The sequence below is a fragment of the Buteo buteo genome, chromosome 13 (assembly GCF_964188355.1).
Source record: "Buteo buteo chromosome 13, bButBut1.hap1.1, whole genome shotgun sequence".
Taxonomy (NCBI): domain Eukaryota; kingdom Metazoa; phylum Chordata; class Aves; order Accipitriformes; family Accipitridae; genus Buteo; species Buteo buteo.
In genome coordinates, this window is record NC_134183.1 from 32,521,135 (window position 1) to 32,540,675 (window position 19,541).

At 40.7% G+C, this 19,541-nt stretch overlaps 1 protein-coding gene across 3 annotated transcripts in view; it reads left to right on the forward strand.

The window, feature by feature from the left end:
- Positions 1–948: 948 nt before the first annotated feature.
- Positions 949–19,541, forward strand: part of ENTREP2 (endosomal transmembrane epsin interactor 2) — a 160,835-nt gene continuing 142,242 nt past the window's right edge. For 2 of the 3 annotated variants that reach the window (XM_075045436.1, XM_075045435.1), the window contains exon 1: positions 949–1,285. In XM_075045436.1, the coding sequence (XP_074901537.1) occupies positions 1,043–1,285 (243 nt within the window). In that variant the 5' untranslated portion in view covers positions 949–1,042. Of the gene's footprint in view, positions 1,286–1,509; positions 1,572–19,541 lie in introns of those variants that run through there. The other variant, XM_075045437.1, reaches the window with a different exon arrangement.

The window sequence follows — 19,541 nt, forward strand, 5'->3', positions numbered from 1 at the left end:
AGCTGTTTTAGGTAGCCTTACCATGCTGGACCTTGTTGTCGTGAGCAGCAGCAGGGCAGGAAAGTTCTCATAAACAGCGGCTCGTTCTGGTGCCTTTTATCTATTTCTGGTAGTAAGCACGCTGCAACCTGAGGCTTGGTTGTGGTTCGCTGGGGGAGAAGAAAAAAAACCCAAAAGGTTAAGATGCAACCTGCGCGCCGTGCCTTTTCCACAGCCCCAAGCACTAACTGTTCCCTTCCTCCACCGCTGGGCCCTCACACACAGCGGGGGGGAGGCGGGGGGGCGGGCGGCGGCACCGGCCGCCCGCTGCCCCTGCTGCACAAAGCCCAGGGGGGAGAGGTTTCTCCCTCAGAGCCTCGGCGCACAGGAGGCCGGCCCATGGAGGCTGCCGCCTCCTCCCGCCCGCCGCGGCTTGCCGCTCTCCCGCTGCGGGGAGGGGGGGCGCCCCGGGCCGGGCCCGGCCCGGCCCCGCCGCCCGCTCCCCTCACACGCGCCGCTCTCCCCGCAGGGCCGCCGGCGGCCGGCGCTCATCCTCCCGCCGCCCGCCATTGGCCGTAAACAACCCTTCCCCCGCCTCCCGCTCCCTGCCTCTCCCCCTCCCCTCCGCGGGAGAGACGGGAGCCGCGGCGGGCCGGAGAGCGGGGCTCCGGGTTCCCCCCGAACGCGCCGGGGCCGGGCCGGAGAGCGGGGCCGCCCCCGCCGGCGGCTGAGGGCGAGCCGCGCCCGCGCGCTGCGCGCCGTAGCCCCGCAGCCCCCCCCCGCCTCCCCGCGCCTGCAGCGGGGAGAGGAGGCGGCGGTGGCGGCCGCCCCTCTCCTGCCCCGCCGTCCGCTGCCCTCCGGCCGGGGGCGCGCGGGTCGCCCCGGGCGGCAGGGCAGGGCAGCGCCTCCTCCTCTTCCTCCTCCATGCGCCGCGGCTGCCTGCCGCCCCGCAGCGCCCGCGCCCGGCTGCCGCCCGGCGGAGCGCGCCCTCCCCGCCGGGTGCGGGGCGGGGGCAGGAGGAGGCGGGGCCGGCCGGCCGGGCCGTGAGGGGCTCGGCGGCGGCATGCCGGTGGGCGGCGGCGGGGCGGCGCGGCCCCCCGGCGGGGCGCGCCCCCTCAGCCCCACGGCGCTGTCCCGCAGCCTGTCCCGCTTGCGGGAGCACCGCGCCCGCTCGCGGGCCATGCTGGCCCTGGGGGTCACGCAGATGGCGCTCGGCTGCCTCATCGTGGCCGTCAGCTTCGCCGCCCTGGCGCTCACCACCTCGGCCCGCGTCCGCCACTCCTGCCCCTTCTGGGCCGGCTTCTCGGTGAGTCAGGGGGCGCGCCGGGGGGGGGGGGCGGGAGGCGCAGCCACGCAGCCCCCGCAGCCGCTCGCTGGGGCCAACGGTCGCTGCAGGGCCCCGCGCGGCCGCCGGCAGCGCCTCAGGGCCGCGGGTCCGCGCCGACAGGTGGGACGCGGGCGGGGGCAGCGGCGCTTTCGGGCCTCGTCCCTCGCCTCTCCCCCGCCCCGGGCGGCGGTAAGGAGCGGGGGCCGGCGGGCGAGGCTCCTTCCCCGTTCCCCCGCGCCTGGGCGCGGGGCCGCCCGGCAGCGAGGTGAGAGAGCCCCGTCGGGATGCCCTCTGTTCGCTACGGCTCTGGCGCTTCCCCGCCCCGGCCGCTCTCGGAGCCCGGCAGCGGTGGGACGGCGCTTCGTTGCCGCCTTTAGAAGGGTTAGGCGGGGTGGTTTGGCGTTTTATCGACGGCGTCGGGTGAAAGTTGGGATAACCAATTAACCTTTGGCGTTGCCTTAGCGGTCGGTATCCGTTTCGCGGGCTGCTGTCGCTGTCCCTAGCGTCCTTCGTAACGGCTCTGGCTTCCGCGCCGTCTGGGGGTTCACCTTGAGGTACGGCCGTTCGTCGGGGTCTCGGCGCAGGGTTGCGCTCGGATGCAGATTGAGCCACGAGTTACATTGTGGGGTGGAGGTAATAAAATGAGATGAGCGTGGCAGGCGCGGGTTTTAAGATACACGCGCAGTATGGAAGACCTCTCCGCTGAGCAGAGCGTGAGTGCGCCAGGAGGGCTAGAAAGGCCTGCGGCTTGGGGGCACCCAAAAGTCCTGCCACGAGAGAGCCTGAGGTGAGCCCCTTGGGAGAGGCTGTTGGTCCCACGAGACTGGGTATCTGAGTGAAAAACTCGTTTGTTCTGAACGCCTATGCCCAGAACTGGGTCCTCCTGACTCCTTTGTGATTTTCTTGTTGGTTTTCCATTGTGTTGTATTAAAAAAAAAATAAAAATTGATACTCTTTACTCAGGTGGTCTCACTTAATGCTGATTAGCAGTGTTTGCAGGTGCATGTGGATACAATGCACACACGCATGCATTAGTATAATACTGGTTTACGAAAGTTTCTCTCGTAAGCAATGAAATGGGACTTGACAATTACAAAGAATTAGATGCTTCTGAGGGCACTAGTAGCTGTGTTATTGGTGAAGATTTGCTCCATTTAATTTAACATGTTATTGGTTTCAAGTATGTCTTTTCAGCTCTTTTAATGGACCAGAGAGTTTTCAACTTTAAAAGTGCTTGTTAGAAATGAGAACTGTTAGGCAAATTATTTGGGTTATTCAGTTTTGAGTATGTGGCAGAAATGGTGTAATTTTAAAAATAACTGTTTAATATGTTCTTATGCAGCATGTTACTCTTTTTTAGTCCGTCAGAGCAGAAGAGTAGTTTTGGATTAATTATTTAGATATTTTTCTTGATTTTGCCAGGACTTTTTGTAATCTTGAAAAGAAACATCAGTTTACACTAGTAGCCTTGATATTGTAATAATAATTCTTTTGAGTTTGAACCTCTGCAAGCTAATATGCAACTATTTGTTGTGATGAGGTGTGAATTTTAAATTAAGAATCTGGCTGCTTACATGTTAATGTGCTACTAAAACAGTACAGCTTAGGCAGACTTGGTTTCTTATCTTGGCAGACCAAGCAGGAATGTACACAACTGATTGTGTATTCCAGTAAGCACAACTTTTTCAATAATGCCTTTTTTCCCTGGCTCCTGTAATCTTTGTGAAAAAAGACTTTTGGGGGTTATCGGTATCCTCTAAGATACGCTGTTCTTCTGATTGCGGACCCCTTCTACTCTTTTCTCTGTGTGATGTAACCCATAGAAAAGTATGTTTTCCAATTAGACTTCATGAATGTTACTTGCTTGTCATAGAGAAGAAAGCCCTGATTCTAGCCTGTGGTGTGAACCAGTAGAAGGCACAGGGAAAGCATTGCAAGACTGTTGACTAGAAGGCCTTATTGTCCTGTGTTATCAGAATGAGGCAGGTATACGTTGTGTCCTAAATTAACAACTTTTTGAAAAAATAATTCTACCTTATAAATGATTTATTGGAGCATGAGAATAACCGTACTTTCCTCCTAATCTCTTTATCTCTTAAGTCTCAAAAATAAGGTAAAAATAGAGCAGTTTTTAAGTATGGTGAGCCCTAAAGAAATTTTTGAGGCCAAGTTAGTTGCTTATAGAGCCTTTTCTAAAAGCCCGTTGAGTGAGTTCAGCAAAAACTAGGTATATTGTCACTCACAGCTGAAAAATATTTCTGTGGAAGAGTGAACGTTTTTAGCTTGCTTTTAGAAAATACAATTGAAGAAATAACTAAAGGTGAGTTAAGTGACATGGGAGAGAAATAATGGAAGTATCCTTTCTCTCTTGGTGCCAAAATCAGGCATAAATATTCACTCCCTTCAAACTACTTCCCCACCCCACCGCCTTGGAAATAAATAACTGAGTTGCTTGATGGTCAAGTAGCAGTTCTAAACCTTTTTTTTTTTTTTTTTCAGGTTGTGTGTGATATACTGTGGTTTTTACTCATTAGAAATGTACATGGTAAAACAGAGTAGTCTTGGCATTAGCACTTTCAGCATTTTTTGACACCAACTGCCCTGTCAGTGTAAGCAAAGGCTGCAAAAATTTGCTAAGAATCTTTTAAATGTTTTTGAAAATTATTTCCCAGTATTTGTAACATTTTAGCTGATTAAAAAAGAAAAAAGAGCGGGCTGCATATTACACTTCTCACAGAAAATTCTCTAATCAAATGCAAGGAAAGGTTCTGATTTCTCGCTTTCTTTTTGGAATCAAATCAAGTGACTGTACCAGCGAGAGCTTATTTAAAGAACAAGGCACCATGATTTCCATAAAACTCTGAAGAATTCAGAGCTTATTTAAGCATCATCCTATAAATTAAATCATTTTGCTTTATCTTATCTTTTATAGCATCATATTAGGAAGAGAAAAAATATTTTCATATGTTTTGTATTAAGACATTTTAAGGTAGTTAATGAGAGTCAAACTCCCACTGAGCAAAAGGGAATTGGGGGCTTAGATGGGGAGGCACTGGTTGATTCTCTGCATAGGCAGAAATCATTGGCAAGGTGTTACAAACTGTGTGGTGAAATGCTAGGCAGTTTGTTCCCATTGCAGTCTTTTATTCAGGAGAATGGCAATTTCATCTTCACATTCTCTTGGTTGGGTAAAAGCATACGTAAGGTGTATGAATGTGTCTTTGATCCTTCGAAGAAACGATTCTTAGCCTCATTTTGATCAGGAAGAACAGGTCTCAAAGTTAGGCTGTTCTGGTAGACTACTGAAACTTCCACAAATGTATAAGCAGTGACAATGTTCTTTGTCTCTCCTGTAGGTCCATAGCTGCTTGAATATGAGAAAATATTTCTTCAATCTTTGCTCTCTAGAATCCAAAACATACACCAGTTTGTAGTTTACAGGCTTTGTACGTGCCCAGATTGATTGTACTGCTTCAGCTACATGCATTTAATGTTTATGGCTACTGTATGGGTGTTGGGACACTAGCAAACCATAGGCCTGGTAGCTATGTTAGCGTGACTACAAAAGCAAATCTTGCTCTCTGTAGGCATTGTTTGAAATTATTTAGAAGTTGGTGAGGTTTACCCCCCCTGCCCTGCCTTGATCCCAGCATTCTGAGAAAATTACCAGCCTCAGAGACTATAGTTTTCTCCAGTATAGGAAAGCATTAATGAAGTTGTAAGTTAAATCATGAGATTACCCAGGTTTCTGAAATCATACCATGGTGCTAGAAATCTTAAAAGAACATACACCGGAGTACAAGCTATCTCTTCTCTTATATATAGTTATTTGACAATGGTTGTATTCTTGTGTAGAAGCATGTTGCTGGAAGATCTTGTGCTGCCTCTCTATTAAGTTTTTTCTCAATTCTGCCTCTTTTCATCCATATCCCATGTTCAAAACAGATAAAGTCCTCTTGTTTAAAAGCAGCTTTCTTACAGTATGCCTTCAAGGTTTGTGACATGCGTGCTTTTTTGTGTTCTTTGAAAAGGAAAACAGATATATAGGGAGATTGTCAAGGTGAACTCAGACCCAGCTTCTCTCATGGACAATGTGAAATACATTATATACTCGTCTACGTTATTAACTGAGAAAGCTGAGTGTAGAGCCTTTTCTGTATTCTTCAATGTCTTTGTACAAAATAGGTTTAAATCCTTCAGATGATGCATAGAGGAGTTAACTTGCAAAAGCTTCTACTGGTCTGTCACCCTGACTGTTCCTCATATGCAGCAGGTTGTTCTATCATGTTCCAATGCAGAATCACTGTGGATGTGAAGGGGAGGTTACAAGAAAGATGAATTATTGGCAACTGTGTGTTTATCTCTTCTTCTTCATTTCAGGTACAGATTTTTTTCCTTCCTCCTTTCCCCATTTTCTTTCCCTTTGGTGGTTTTCCATTATTGCTTGTGGATAGTCTGGTGAAATAAAGGAGGCAGTAGAGTGATGGTATTTGTAGCTTGGAGGAATGAGCTTTAGTTTGTATGAAAAACCTGCTGCCAACAGAGGGTCTGTTACTGTGAAAGTAGAGCTAAGCTGTTTGAGAGAAAGTAAACTTTCTGCTAGTATTGAGTGATATATATATTGTATGGACTGAACTTGTAAAGTCTGCTAACATATATAATTTATTTGTCTTGGAGTTGATCATTCATATCTAGGACTTAAATGTTAGCTTTCTTGTCCACCTGCTGTAGGTATAAATGCAACTCTAGCATGGATATCAAGTAGTTTTGAGCAAAATGTCCCTTGCAACTCTGAGTATGCCACATGCTTCTCTGTCAGAGTATATAGTATGGGTTGCTTGTTTTGAATGCCTTGGTTACCACACACAAATTGAGTGCTTAACCTGCAACCTTCTCGGATGAAACTCAGTTTTTCTAGAATTTGCATAAATCATCAGAAACATTCCTGAACATCTGTTGTAACCACAGAGATGTCATTAGCTGTCTGGGTGTCTTCGTTTTGGCTGGGATAGAGTTAATTTTCTTCCTAGTAGCTGGTATAGTGTTATGTTTTGGATTTAGTATGAGAAGAATGTTGGTAACACACTCATGTTTTCAGTTGTTGCTAAGTAGTCTTTAGACTAAGTCAAGGATTTTTTAGCTTCTGATGCCCAGCCAGCAAGAAGGCTGGAGGGGCATGAGAAGTCGGGATGGGACACAGCCAGGGCAGCTGACCCAAAGTGGCCAATGGGGTATTCCATACTGTGTGACATCATGCCCAGTATATAAACTGGGGGAAGGCTGGCTGGGGGCCGCTGCTTGGGAACTAACTGGGCATCAGTCAGTGAGTGGTGAGCAATTGCATTGTGCATCACTTGTTTTGTATATTCCAATCCTAAAAGGATTATCGTTATTGTCATTTCATTAGTGTTATCATTATCATTATTAGTTTCTTCCTCTCTGTCCTGTTAAACTGCTCTTATCTCAACCCCCAAGTTTTACCTTTTTTTTTCTTTTTTTTTTTTCCCTGATTCTCTCTCCCATCCCACTGGGTGGGTGGGAGTGAGTAGGTGGCTGCGTCGCGCTTAGTTGCTGGCTGGGGTTAAACCATGACAGTGGGTAAGATTATCTGACCAGATCTCTTCTCTGTAAATGATTGTTCTAATGGCAGATTTCAAAACTGTGGACTCCATGACCATGATAATTAGTTTATTGTGGACAATTTCTTATTCTGTGAAGTTTGTTACTGGTTCAGACAATGTTCTCTATCTGGAAATACTCAAATTCTTTCAAGCTTATTTTGGAAGTGGTTGGTGTTGCTGTTTTGGGAATTGAATAGGTAAATTTTTGCACTGAAAAAGTGTTCCTCTTCAGGAGACTAATCAGACCTCTGATGCAGATTATCAAATACATTTGGATCCAGGGAGCAAATGGAACTGATTTCCATATGTGGTTGTTGAAGATCTTATGTCAGTCCTGAAAGACAATGCATCCCACACACTATAGAACAGTTATCTCGACGTTCCTTTCTTCGGATTGATGAAATTTAGAACACCAGGAAATGGATCACCTCAGAAATCCCACAAGCAATTTGTTAACCTGTCTTTTGACTATTCGCAGTCTCCAATAAATGAGTGACTACTGGATCTGGCTAACAATTCATGGTGGGTTTTAGCCAGTGTGGTAGTCACAAAATAAGAGCAGCTAGACTGGATGAAAAAATTGAGAAAGTAGTACTAAATCCTCACTTAAGAATTGCAATATGCCATAACAGTTTTAGTTACCTGTGGTGGAACCTGCAGTTATATATACTTGTCAAAGAATTATGCTAACTCTGATTCTTTGAGACTTTGTTACTGCCTCCTGCTGTGTCCCTTAGCCCATCATCCCTGTTTTCTCCGACTCTACTACTTAGGTTGGATTTACTAACACCTTAGGCATGCTTTTCCTTTCCTTTGCAAGTTTGTCAGGGCTTTGAAATGTGAGGAAGCTGCGAAAGGAAGTCAAGTATCTTGAACTTTGTGTTTCGGGAAGCCTGCTAGGCATATATGTTGCTGGTACATAGTAAAAAATTACTGGTCTCACCTGCATAGGTTTGCCTCTCGCCTTCATAAAAATCACGAAGATTGCGACGTGTTTTGTCTAGGTAATTGATCATTATTAATTTTCTTAGCATTCTAATATGTACATCATGACAAATATTGTGTGACAGACAAAAAAAAAGAACAAGGCTGTTACAGCCTGTTATTAGATGCCAGTTAAAACCTGTGGTGGTGGTGTCCAAGAAGGATCATGTGCATCATGTAATCATAAGGAATGAGAAGCCTTGGTTACATTCTCTGTACTTTCTGGAGTCCATGGTTAAGGCAGGGCTTTGGAACAGTGGATTCATGGGTGAAAATGTTGTTTCCAAATCCAGATGGAATGATAGCAAATTAGACAGCTGGAAAGAGGAACAATTTGAAAGAATTAGAAAGAAAACAGTGTTACTTTTTTATTCTTTTAAGTATACATGGTAAAATGGTTATTTGTAACTTCCTGAGGATTTGGGGCCAAGTGTGACCTTGAGATTTCTTGTCTTCAGTGCACTGGAAAATAGCACTCATGGAAGCCACCATTATTTGCTTCTTGAGGCAAATCAGCTTTGCTTCTGAGTATATTCTGTTGCCTAAGCACTATGGGGTTGAGAAGCACTTGATCATGCAAATTAATTTTAAAACTTCCTGTGTTACAGGAAGGAATAATAGAAGAAAGCAAAGATGCCCCATTATGATGGGGAGGGGGTGCATGTGTGTGTCCAATCTGTACAGAAGAAATAGCATAAATTTTTTCTTCTCCTGTATTGTTATAAATTACCTGTGTTCTGAAGTCTTTATTTTTCTGTAGGCAGCCAGACTGCAGAATAAAAATACTACATTTTGAGTCAGTCTTTTACTGTTGTCAGCATAAGATATGGTTTTATTTTTTAATTTGTAGTAAAAAGATGGGTGTATGTCTCAGTCTCTTTAGGAATTAAATATTTTTCCTGAATTGTGGTTGTCCTTTCCAGATGTTCTTTTATGCTGGAAAAGTATAAGCATTTGCTGTAAAGACAGTAAATAGTGCCCTGGAACTTACAATAACTAGATGGGTGGAAAAGTTACAGTCTACTGAGAAACTTAGGAATAGATAAGTAGCTTAGTTGAAATGGGAATTTCCAAGGTCAATTATCCAGTCATTAGCAGCTGCTGAACTTATTACACCTCCATTTTAGTTGTATGTTGCTACTTATTGAAGGAATGAGTTGTGAATTACCATGCTTAATTGGCTATTCTTTCACAATTCATTTTTGTGCTCACTCCTGTGCCTTCTGGAATCAAAGGGCAGAATAGATAATGGGAATCTAAGGTGTGAACTGCCTGAAAATATGTAACTTAGAGGAGTATAACTATTTCAGTGGCATATTTAAAGAAAGATGACTCTTCTAGAAGCAGAATATGGTGTGGTCATTACCTCTTCTCTATGGGAGTAACCACACTGCTTTAAAGGAATACTATGCAAATGTGACAAAGCTAGGGAATTTCTAATTGAGCAGTATTTATACATTTAGAGCATCATAACTTATGTGCATGTGCAGCCAATATTTTAAGAGCAAAATCCCCCAAAGCTAAGCTTTCCCTCTTTAGCAAAGTCACAGAATCACAGTCTCTGTCCCATAACCAGAGGCTACAACCTGGATTTGTAAGAACAGTGTGTTCATAATTCCTTTGAAAGTACCTGTTCATGCTGTTTGAAACCTCACTCCTCTCCCCACTGTAATTTATCATTGTCATTTTTGGTAGTCTGTGGATATGTCCATATCAGTGTTTTAGTTCTGATCATGTATGTGCTCCCACTCACTGTTCATTCACATTGTGGAGCATTCTCAGAGCACACAGACTTGATTCATGGCAGATAAAATGAAACCAAAAGATGTGCTTTAAGAGCATAGAAAAGGCAATCTTGCTGCTAGTAGGTATTAAGTCTTGGGTCCAGACTACAGCTTGTCTGAAGTAGTTACCCATCCAGTATGTGTATAGTGTAGATGCTCTGTTCTTAAGAATCAATTCTTTTGCAAACAGATTTGCTCGTGTTCCATTTACTCTTTGCTAATTCAGGTAGAATCTGCAAGGCCAATCTGAAAACTCCTGTATTGTGCAGAGGATGGGAACTCCCTACAAATTACTGGTAATCCTTTCTGTAGGCAGAATTTTACTCTGTACTGGTTACATCAACATTAGTAATTTGATGCAGCTCTGCAGAGTGAAATAGCCAGTTCTGAGGACTAGATGCCAGTGCTCCGTGCGTGTTGCTTTTGAGTAACTTGAGTATTTTGAGTAGTTTTGAGCTAAGTTGCAGTAATGAGAAATACTTCTCTGAATTACTGCTGCATCACTTGCAATGAGACATTGTTTTTGATAGATTGTGATTCAAAAAAAGGAATAATTTTACAATATTCTAACAAATATAGATTTGCTTGTTATTGTTATGGTATCCAGATAAAAATGACAAAATGTAAGCACTTTGAAGAATATGTATTTTTTGCTTGGAGGAGGCAAACTGACTGTAACTTGGATTTCTGATCTTTACAACAGATTGGTTTAAATATGGATAGTTGTGACACTTTTACAAGTTTAAACTTTTGTGTCTAATTTATGAAGTAAGAGTTGCTAACTTCGCAAGCTTGCTTTCCGTTTCGAATATGAACTTTCTTACTTTCTAGATGCCATCATCATGAGTAACTTACGTTCTGCAGAACAAGCAAATAATGTTCTCATTGATAACTACACAGTTTTGTTATTCCTGTCACCTATAAAGAGTCCATCTCAGCAGAATTATTTTCATGTGAAGGATGTAATTTACTTATGAGATTGTTTTTGCTACTGTTTGTAGCAGAAGAGAGCATGGCTTAATCTGAAGATTTTTAGTTAAGCCTTCAGTGCCAGGGGAGATAAAACTAGGTGTTTTTAAACTGAACACACTTAATCCAGAGGCACTGAGAAACAATAAACTAGTACCTTTATAATGTCACTTTTACATTCACTTTTCAGAGAAGAAACTTGTTTTCATCTAGGTGGAAATTGTGAATGCAGCTATTTTTAAGATTTGTGGTAGATTTTTGGCCTGCTACAGAAAGTAAGACTGCTCTTTACTTTAAAAAAAAAATCAAGACAAAAAGTATTATTTGACCATTCATAGTAAAGAGCTAATGGACAATGTCATTGATTGATAATAAACACAAGTAATTATCTCACTATTATGCCTTCCAGTGATTGTGGGTCTAGCAGAAAAGTTTAAACTGAATGGTATTCTTTTGTTATAGCAGTGAAAGCATTTGTTGATCAATGGTACTAAAATAGGAAGTTTTCAATTTCTGATTGTAAACAATCAAGAACTTTGTAAGACATACTCCTTAAAATAGTGCTGTGAACACGTGGTTAGCATACTGACTGCTATATTATCCTGAAAATAACATTGGTAGAAAGTGGTTTTGTCACATATTGGAAGTGGCTGTGGTACAAACAAATTTTATCTTTCCAGAGGCTAAATCCAAAACCTTTTGAAAACTTGTGAAAAATTGGGCTAAAAAAATGAAATGCTGTAGCATTTCTACACAGCTTGGAGTGTAGGGTTCATGGGTCATGTGGGGTGAAGGAGGCAAAGGCTCAAGTCCTGTGTTTGTGTCAGTGTCAAGAGAACTCAATCTGGTTTACATGTCCCAGGGGATCTGGACTGCCTAGCTACTGTCTTGACTCTTTACATTTCCGCCCCTTAAATAGAAATTTTCCTGGGGGGAAAAGACCACTTATGCATTCTTGTGGTAAGTTTCAGTGTTGATGTTCATGATCTTAAAGTAAAAAATAAATTTAGAAAACTCCTAATGAAAGCATGGGATCTTCAGATGAAAAGTAGTTGAGCCTCCTCTTGCTTGCTTATAAAGACATGTTGGCAGCTGAGAAGTGCATGTTTTGCTTCTGAAAGGTTATTGTATCTATTGCAAATGGTAATAATCAGGAAAGTGTATTGATCAGCCTGCCTATCTCTTAAACAAAATGGATGCCTTTGTACTCCTTTCTGCCTTTACAGTTCCTTTCTGAAAGAGCAATGTTAGTTCAAGACGTGTTAGATCTCAATTTTTTGTTTTGTAGTAGTTTTAAAGAGAATTTCATGTGAAGTACATTTTCATTACATGTAAAGAGCAAAAGGGGTGTCCTGGTTTTGGCTGAGATAGAGTTAATTTTCCTTCTAGTAGCTGGTATAGTATTGGATTCAGTGTGAGAAGAATGTTGATAATACATTGATGTTTGCAGTTGTTGCTAAGTGATGTTTAGACGAAGTCAAGGACTTTTCAGCTTCTGATGCCCAGCCAGCAAGAAGGCTGGAGGGGCACAAGAAGTTGGGAGGGGACACAGCCAGGATGGCTGACCCAAAGTGGCCAAAGGGATATTCCATACCATGTGACATCATGCCCAGTATATAAACTGTGGGGGGGAGTTGGCGGGGGGCGGATCACTGCTTGGGAACTGACTGGGCATTAGTGAGTGGGTGGTAAGAATTGCATTGTGCATCATTTGTTTTGTATATTCCAATTCTTTTATTATTTTTATTGTTATTATTATTACTACTACTACTACTACTATTATTATCATTATTATTATTTTCTTCCTCTCTGTCCTATTAAACTGTTCTTATCTCAACCTATGAGTTATACTTTTTTTTTTTCCCTATTCTCTCCCCCACCCCACTGGGTGAGTGAGCAGCTGCGTGGTACTTAGTTCCTGGCTGGGGTTAAACCACAACAAAGGGGCATCAAAGAAGAATATTTCTCAGAGTTTTAGTTGCAAGTATTTCTTATAAAGGATACTTGAAAACAAGTTGTCTTACGGAATTGAGGTTTATTTACCTCAATGTTTACCATACATTTGAATGGTATAAATAATTTTCACGCTTAAAACAACATATTAAAACCAGAAAAAAGCAAACAACAACACAACAATTGAGGGGGGAAAAAAAGAAAGAAAAAATACATGTGAAATAACAAGCTCATGCCTTTGAGTCCACATTATCGCTGTGTCTGTACATATAGGAATCTCTTACAGCTGGACCACATGATATCTCTGGCGCATCTCTGACACTTCTACCACAGAACCTCCTGCATGGTACAGAGGGAGAGAATAGTGAAGACAAGACTGGAAGAGGGGACAGATGGGGTGGCAGGTGCACTTTCTCTCCCTGATAAATTGTACAGATTGGGCAAAATTTAACAACTTTTCCATGTTGCCTTTTATGCATGAAGGTAGGAATTGTACCAGCAATGGTTGTCCTTTCAGCAGGATGTTAATATTCTTGCTATGGTAGGTAAGAATCAGATTTAATATATAGGCTTAATTCCTTCATATACCCAATTTTTCATGCTTGTTCTGGTAGAAGAGGATAAATTAGCCTTTTTAAAGAGTTCTTGAAAGGTATACGTCTTGTCCTATTTATACTTGTGTAACAAGGATTATTCTGGGCCTGAAGAATTTAGGAAGTAATTTAAGAATTAATTCCTTACCACCCCTTAAAAATTTCCCTTCCTTCCTGTTGTGATTTAACCCCAGCGAGCAACTAGTCACCATACAGCTGCTTGCTCACTCCTCCCCTCTCCCAGTGGGATGGGGGAGAGAATCGGCGGGGGCAGAAGTAAAACTCGTGGATTGAGATAAGAACAATTTAATAACTAAAGTAAAAAAAAAATAACAATAATAGTAATTAAAAGGAATATAACAAAAAAAAACCGAAAAAGAAATAAAACCCAAGAAGAGACACAAGTTATGCACAGTGCAGTTGCTCACCACCTACTGACCGATGCCCGAGCAGTGATCCGTCCCTCCCAGCCAACGCCCCTCAGTTTATATACTGAGCATGACGTTCTATGGTATGGAATATCCCTCTGGCTAGTCAGGTCAGCTGTCCTGGCTATGCTTCCTCCCAGCTTCTTGTACACCTGCTTGCTGGCATAGCACGGGAAACTGAAAAATCCTTCACTTGGGACAAGTGCTACTTGGCAACAACTAAAACATCAGTGTGTGAGCAACATTATTCTCACACTAAATCCAAAACGCACTGTACCAACTGCTAAGAGGAAAATTAACTCTATCCCAGCGGAGACCAGGACACTTCTCATGAAATCAGGTCATAGATTTGAAATAAAGCTTCACCGTCAGACCATACTTTGAGATCCTTCGAAATATCATTACAGTATGCAGTAACTAGCAACAACACTGAAGTATTAGTATCTGCTTCTGAAATTCGTGTTTATTCAGTAAATGTTTTCTTAGCTGCCTAAGTGGTCTAAATAGTCAATGCAGCTTTTCCTCTGAGCTTTTAAAAAACTCGCACTGTGATTTGACAGACTAATTTCTGTTGGTGCATAATATTTGCCCTTTGAGTGGTAAGGAACCTTTACTGTAAAAGCAATCATGATAGTACAAACAATAAAGGATTATATGGATAATAAGTATAACCAACATCAGAATGGCATTTTGCTGTCCACCAGAGACCATGCGCACAGTTTCCTTAACACAGACCATGTGCTTATCTTCCTTAACCTAAGCTACTGTGAATCAAATGTCTGAAAGCCTGAATATCAAACCAGCTATTAGGAAAAGTCGTCCCCAGTGACAATACCTGTCAGTTCTAGATGAGGATTGTCTGAAGTGTTCAATCATATCCTTCATTGGTTTGTGAATCTAAAGTAATTGGAAGGAAGGTAGGAGGAAGTAAAACCATTTTCTATTTCTGACATTGAAACTTCCTCTGAAGCAGTACACTTTTTGCTTGTGGAACTATAATTCATCATTAGACAAGCTGTAGATGTCCTTCCACTTGACAGTTCCTTCTTGTGTCCTGACAGTTTAAAAGCTTGCCTTACAGTATTAATTGTTTGGTGTTGGCTTGAGGTTTTGTCTGGATCAACTGTTTTGGTTCTAAAAACTACACAATTAACTCGCATTATCTGGTTAATTAACCTATTTTGAAAAATAGAGAAGATATGAAGTAATGGGCAAAAGTTTGAGTGTCACAGTTACTTTTCAATTTTTAATGTTTCTGGAACAAACAATTTTTTTATTTTTGGAGGGTGGTTATTTTTTGGTATTCTGAAAATTTCTGCCCTTCATCCATGTCTGTTATGATTTAGATAACATCAATGAAACAAGATATGTCTATAAGGAATGAGTTTTTCCCATATAAAAATAAGTCTACCTGTGCTTAACTCTAGAGCTTCTGGAAGATAAGAATTAATTAGGGTTTTTGTTTATAGGTAGGTATATTTAGAAACTGTATGAAAGTCCCCAAACAATGTATTTCCTTGTATCTACTGCAGTTGGCTTAATCAGGAAAAAGAATCTGATACCAAATTGAATGCTCTAGTAAAATGTAGTAATGGGCTGTAGCCCAAATTCTTGAATACTAGCTCATTTAGAAATCGGAGCAATATTTTAAGCAATATTTACCTAATTCAGAAAGGTCTAGAAATACTTTTGGTATCTTGCTTCAGTATGTTAACCATATAACATCAAAGTTGTTCAACAAAGAAATTTTTACTTCCTTTGCCTGCAGGATGAGTGCTTCAGGATCAGGTATTTCAGACAGATAATTTAGGCTGTTATTGATGTAATTCTTCTGTAGAGTTTAAGAAGATAGACAGCAACAAAGTTAGGACTATATTTTTGCAATAAGATTTTGGGTAAAACATAGAATACAACACCAAAACTGTGACCTGTTTTAGTCATTCAGCCAGTAAGTTAAATCTTTAAGCAAGGTGTCATCAGGCAGGCAGTTAAGCAGGCAAAAATATAAGCAACATCTCAAAAGTCACCAGCTGCTGCAAAAGTGAGTCTTATAGTCTTACCTGTTAGAAAGTAGATGTTCAACCATGGATCTGTTTCCCTTGTTATTATTTAAGAGCAACCAGAGCTAGGTTCTGTGTTTTAGATTTATATTAAATCCTACCTTACAGGCATCCTACAGGATGAAACAAAGCAGATAGATGTGAAGTTCTGACTAACAGCATAGACCATAGAAAATGCTGGAGGTGAATAGGATGTAAAAAGCTTATACTTAAAAATAATACCATGCTTTGTGAAGTGTTGTGTTTTCTGAAAGCAGAAAATTCAACAGTCAGTGTAATTACATTTGTTAGATGCCCGCAAGGAGCCTGCAGGTTAACAATAATGCACAGTGATTACATTTATCAGTAGGCTCTTGTGGAAGTGAGAGGTTTGATGGTATAAATACATATAATGATACTTTAGATGAAGTAAAAAATACTTTCTGAGGAGATCAGCCTGAAAAAGATGAAAAGTGATTTTATAATTTCATATAGGTTTGCAAAAAAAGGATTCCATTCTTTTCCAATTAAATTACTGAGGAATAGGCTGAAAAAGAAAAGGTAGGCTTGTGTATTAGAAAAGGTGGAGTCTCTAGCATGAAAAAGGATACCTCATTTAGCTATTTTAGAACGTAAAGTTATAGTTGGATGAAGTGTGGTTTACTGGATTTCTCAGAAGCAGGCACTAACTTTTTGATAACTTCAGTGTAAGGCAATAAAATGGATTTTTAGTATAAAAATCAGTGTATTTGGTGTCTGTTAAAGAATGCTTTTATCACTTAACTGGGGAAATGTTTTCTCCCCCAACTGCCATTTGAAATGCCTGAAGAGTGGGAAGATGAGGATAAGCAAATAGTGTGTTCTCAGACAGGATTCGCACCTCTTCAATCCCAAAAGTACTTTCTTAAGAAATGTGCTATCTGTTCCTTCTGTATTTCAACATCTGACAAGTGATGATCTGTTATTTTAGTAAGCTATAAATATGCTGTGCCATTGGATAAAAAGGTTGTACAAACATGCTAAAAGAACTGTAATAATCATAAGTGATGAGTTCTTGCCCTTCTTTGCCTGAGAAATTAAAACTTTTTCTAGCCTAAACTGCCCATATCTTTTAAAAATAACTATAGCATGTTGCGGATTCGGTGAATTTAGTTGTTTCACCAACCCAGTGATCTGTAGCAAGGTTTTAGGGAGTGTATTAACAGATAATACAAGGAATATTATTGAAATCTAGGATTATAATAGTAGCATTAGTAGATCTATAGCTTCACAGTTTATAATCCTGTGAAATTGCAAACATACAGAAGTAACCATTCTAATTTTAAAAATAATTTCTGCACAGTTCTTTGCTGGTGATTGTTGTTGTTTTAGGTTTTTTTGTTTGGTTGGGGGGGGCTGTGGTTGTTGTTGGATTGGGTTTCTGTGGTTGGTTGGGTTTTTTTGTTGGTTTGGTTTTTGGAGGGGGGTGGAGGGTTTTTTTTATATATAGTGGAGATTTCTAGAGTGTGATATTGGAGCAAACTAGAACAGGGTAAGCCGACAGCTGATCTTTCAAGAGTGGACTGCTTGTGGTAATCCCCCCCCCCCTTACAAATTGGAGTTTAGTTGTTCAGGAAAGAACTTAGTGAGAGCCAGATAATGCTTATTCTTCATAAGGTAAGAATATGGTTTTGACAGTAACTTTTCTGTCTATGAAAGAAAGTAATGGTCTCCATTTCCTGTGTTGAGAAGCCAGGAGCTGTGCATTGATGCTTTTGTCAGGTTGCCTGTGCTCCTAGCTCACAGTAACCTTCTGTATGTTTGAGGGCAGCTACCAACTGTCCTTTCTATCAAGAAATTAATCACCTGCAGTCTTTCTGTCATGTTCTGTAGACCTATGATCTTTTCCATGGCTCTTTTTTTCATCATTTAGCTCCTCCATTGAAATTGTTGATCAGAGAAAAGTCTGCAGAATCCTACGTGATATTTCTTGACTGCTTTGATAGTAAAAAATGGTTAAATATTTTTCATGTATAGTTTTTCAACTGGCTGTGCATTCACCATAGTGAAAAAAACCCCAAATGCAGAAAGCATTAAACTTGTAATTGATCTTAATAATGGTCCTCGTTTAATTATATGAGGAAGGCAAGAAGCATCACAGTCATAAAGTTTGTGCTTACAGTATATGATGAAAAGAAGGACAGGAATCTTTAGAGGTCAAAATTGTCTTCTACCGATAGAATTACCTCCTTCTGCACCAACAGAGATAAAAGACTGACTTCCAAATGACACTAAGGCATAAAAGGTATTGCTAAGGACATAAAAATAATGTCCTAAATAAAAAAAAAAGAAATCAAGCCAGAGAAAAAGCACTATTGAGATGATGTTTGTGATTATCAAGATATTTGGCAGTCTTCTCCAAGTTTTAAATACACTTCCTTTGTTAAATAGTATAATGGTGGTACCTGGGCTGGCTAGATTACTTTATAAAGAATAAATGTGGGTTTGGATTTGGAAGCTGCAAATCACAAGTATGATCAGTGATGAAAGAATTGGGAAAAGGCTGCTAGTATAGTCTCAGAGAAAGTGCCAGAAACTCAAATTTTTTTGAACAGTGATCACATACTAAATAACATTATGTTCATAGGCTCGAATCTAACTGCCAAAAAAATAATCATACTTGCTGATAGGTTTTTTTTTTTTCCATTTGCTAGCTTCTGTTTGCCCACAAAAGCAGAAACTTCTTCTGATTTTTATCAGGCATTTATTTGACAAAAATCAAAATTCATACATCAAAACTGGGAAAAAAAATGGAGGTAGATAACATTAAAAAAGCTTATCTACTTTATAGTTACATTATAGCAAAACCAAACCAAAGTGAATTAACAGGGTAAGTAAAGATAACATGGACTCTAAAATAGCACTAAAAGCTAATCGTTATTCTCTGTATATCATTTGATCATGTACACAAGCTATGTTACACTACATAGACTCACATGGTAAGATTTGAGTTTTACTGGTATAAAAATGCATTTTGTGTGGTTTTTCTTTTTTTTTTTTTCTTTTTTTTCTTTTCCTTCAGATCACTGGCCTGCATGAATTAAATACCTGATGGTGTATAACTGTCTGGGCAGCAGCAGTAGCTTAGCAACACCAGCTAGTGCTGATGCCAAAGAACAGTGTTGGCTTTCATGATTTTAAAATGCCAGCTGGTCCTTTAATAGTCTTTCTATATTTAGAGATTAATTGATAATTGTGTTTTAACTAGTAGACCTAGGTTGGATTTCACCGTCAAATTGTTTGATAAAGAATTTTGGAAGCTCAGAAGTCTTTAACTGTAGGCACTGATATAAGATTTAGGAAGGACATGGTAATAACTATAAATTCCACAGTACAAAGAAACCTTCCTTGCTTCCTATTCACTATAAGTGCACAAGCAAAGCTATTTAAATGTGCTAAAGGAGTGGTAAACTGCATTCTCTGAGAATGATGATGTTTCCTTAATAAATAGTAATGTTTGATAAATACATGCATGTTTTTGAAATACATAATTTTGAAAAGAAAGGAATATTACAAATATAGACAAACATACTTTGTGTGTATGTGTATATACACACACTAAAATAAAACATCAAAAATACATGTTTGTGACAGAAAGTATAAAATTATAGAAATGTGTGCCTGCAATGAGTCTCAACAGCTCATCTACTCTTATTTTCACTGAGAGATCCATCTATAAACAACAGCATCTCTTGTTAAGTGTTTATTTAGATATTCCTAAATTTGAGTAATAAAGGGAACTTTGTAACCTGTTAGGTAGCCTCTTTCAGCACTTAGCTATTTCTGTGCTAGTATGAATCTCATACGTTAACTGTATACATCCTA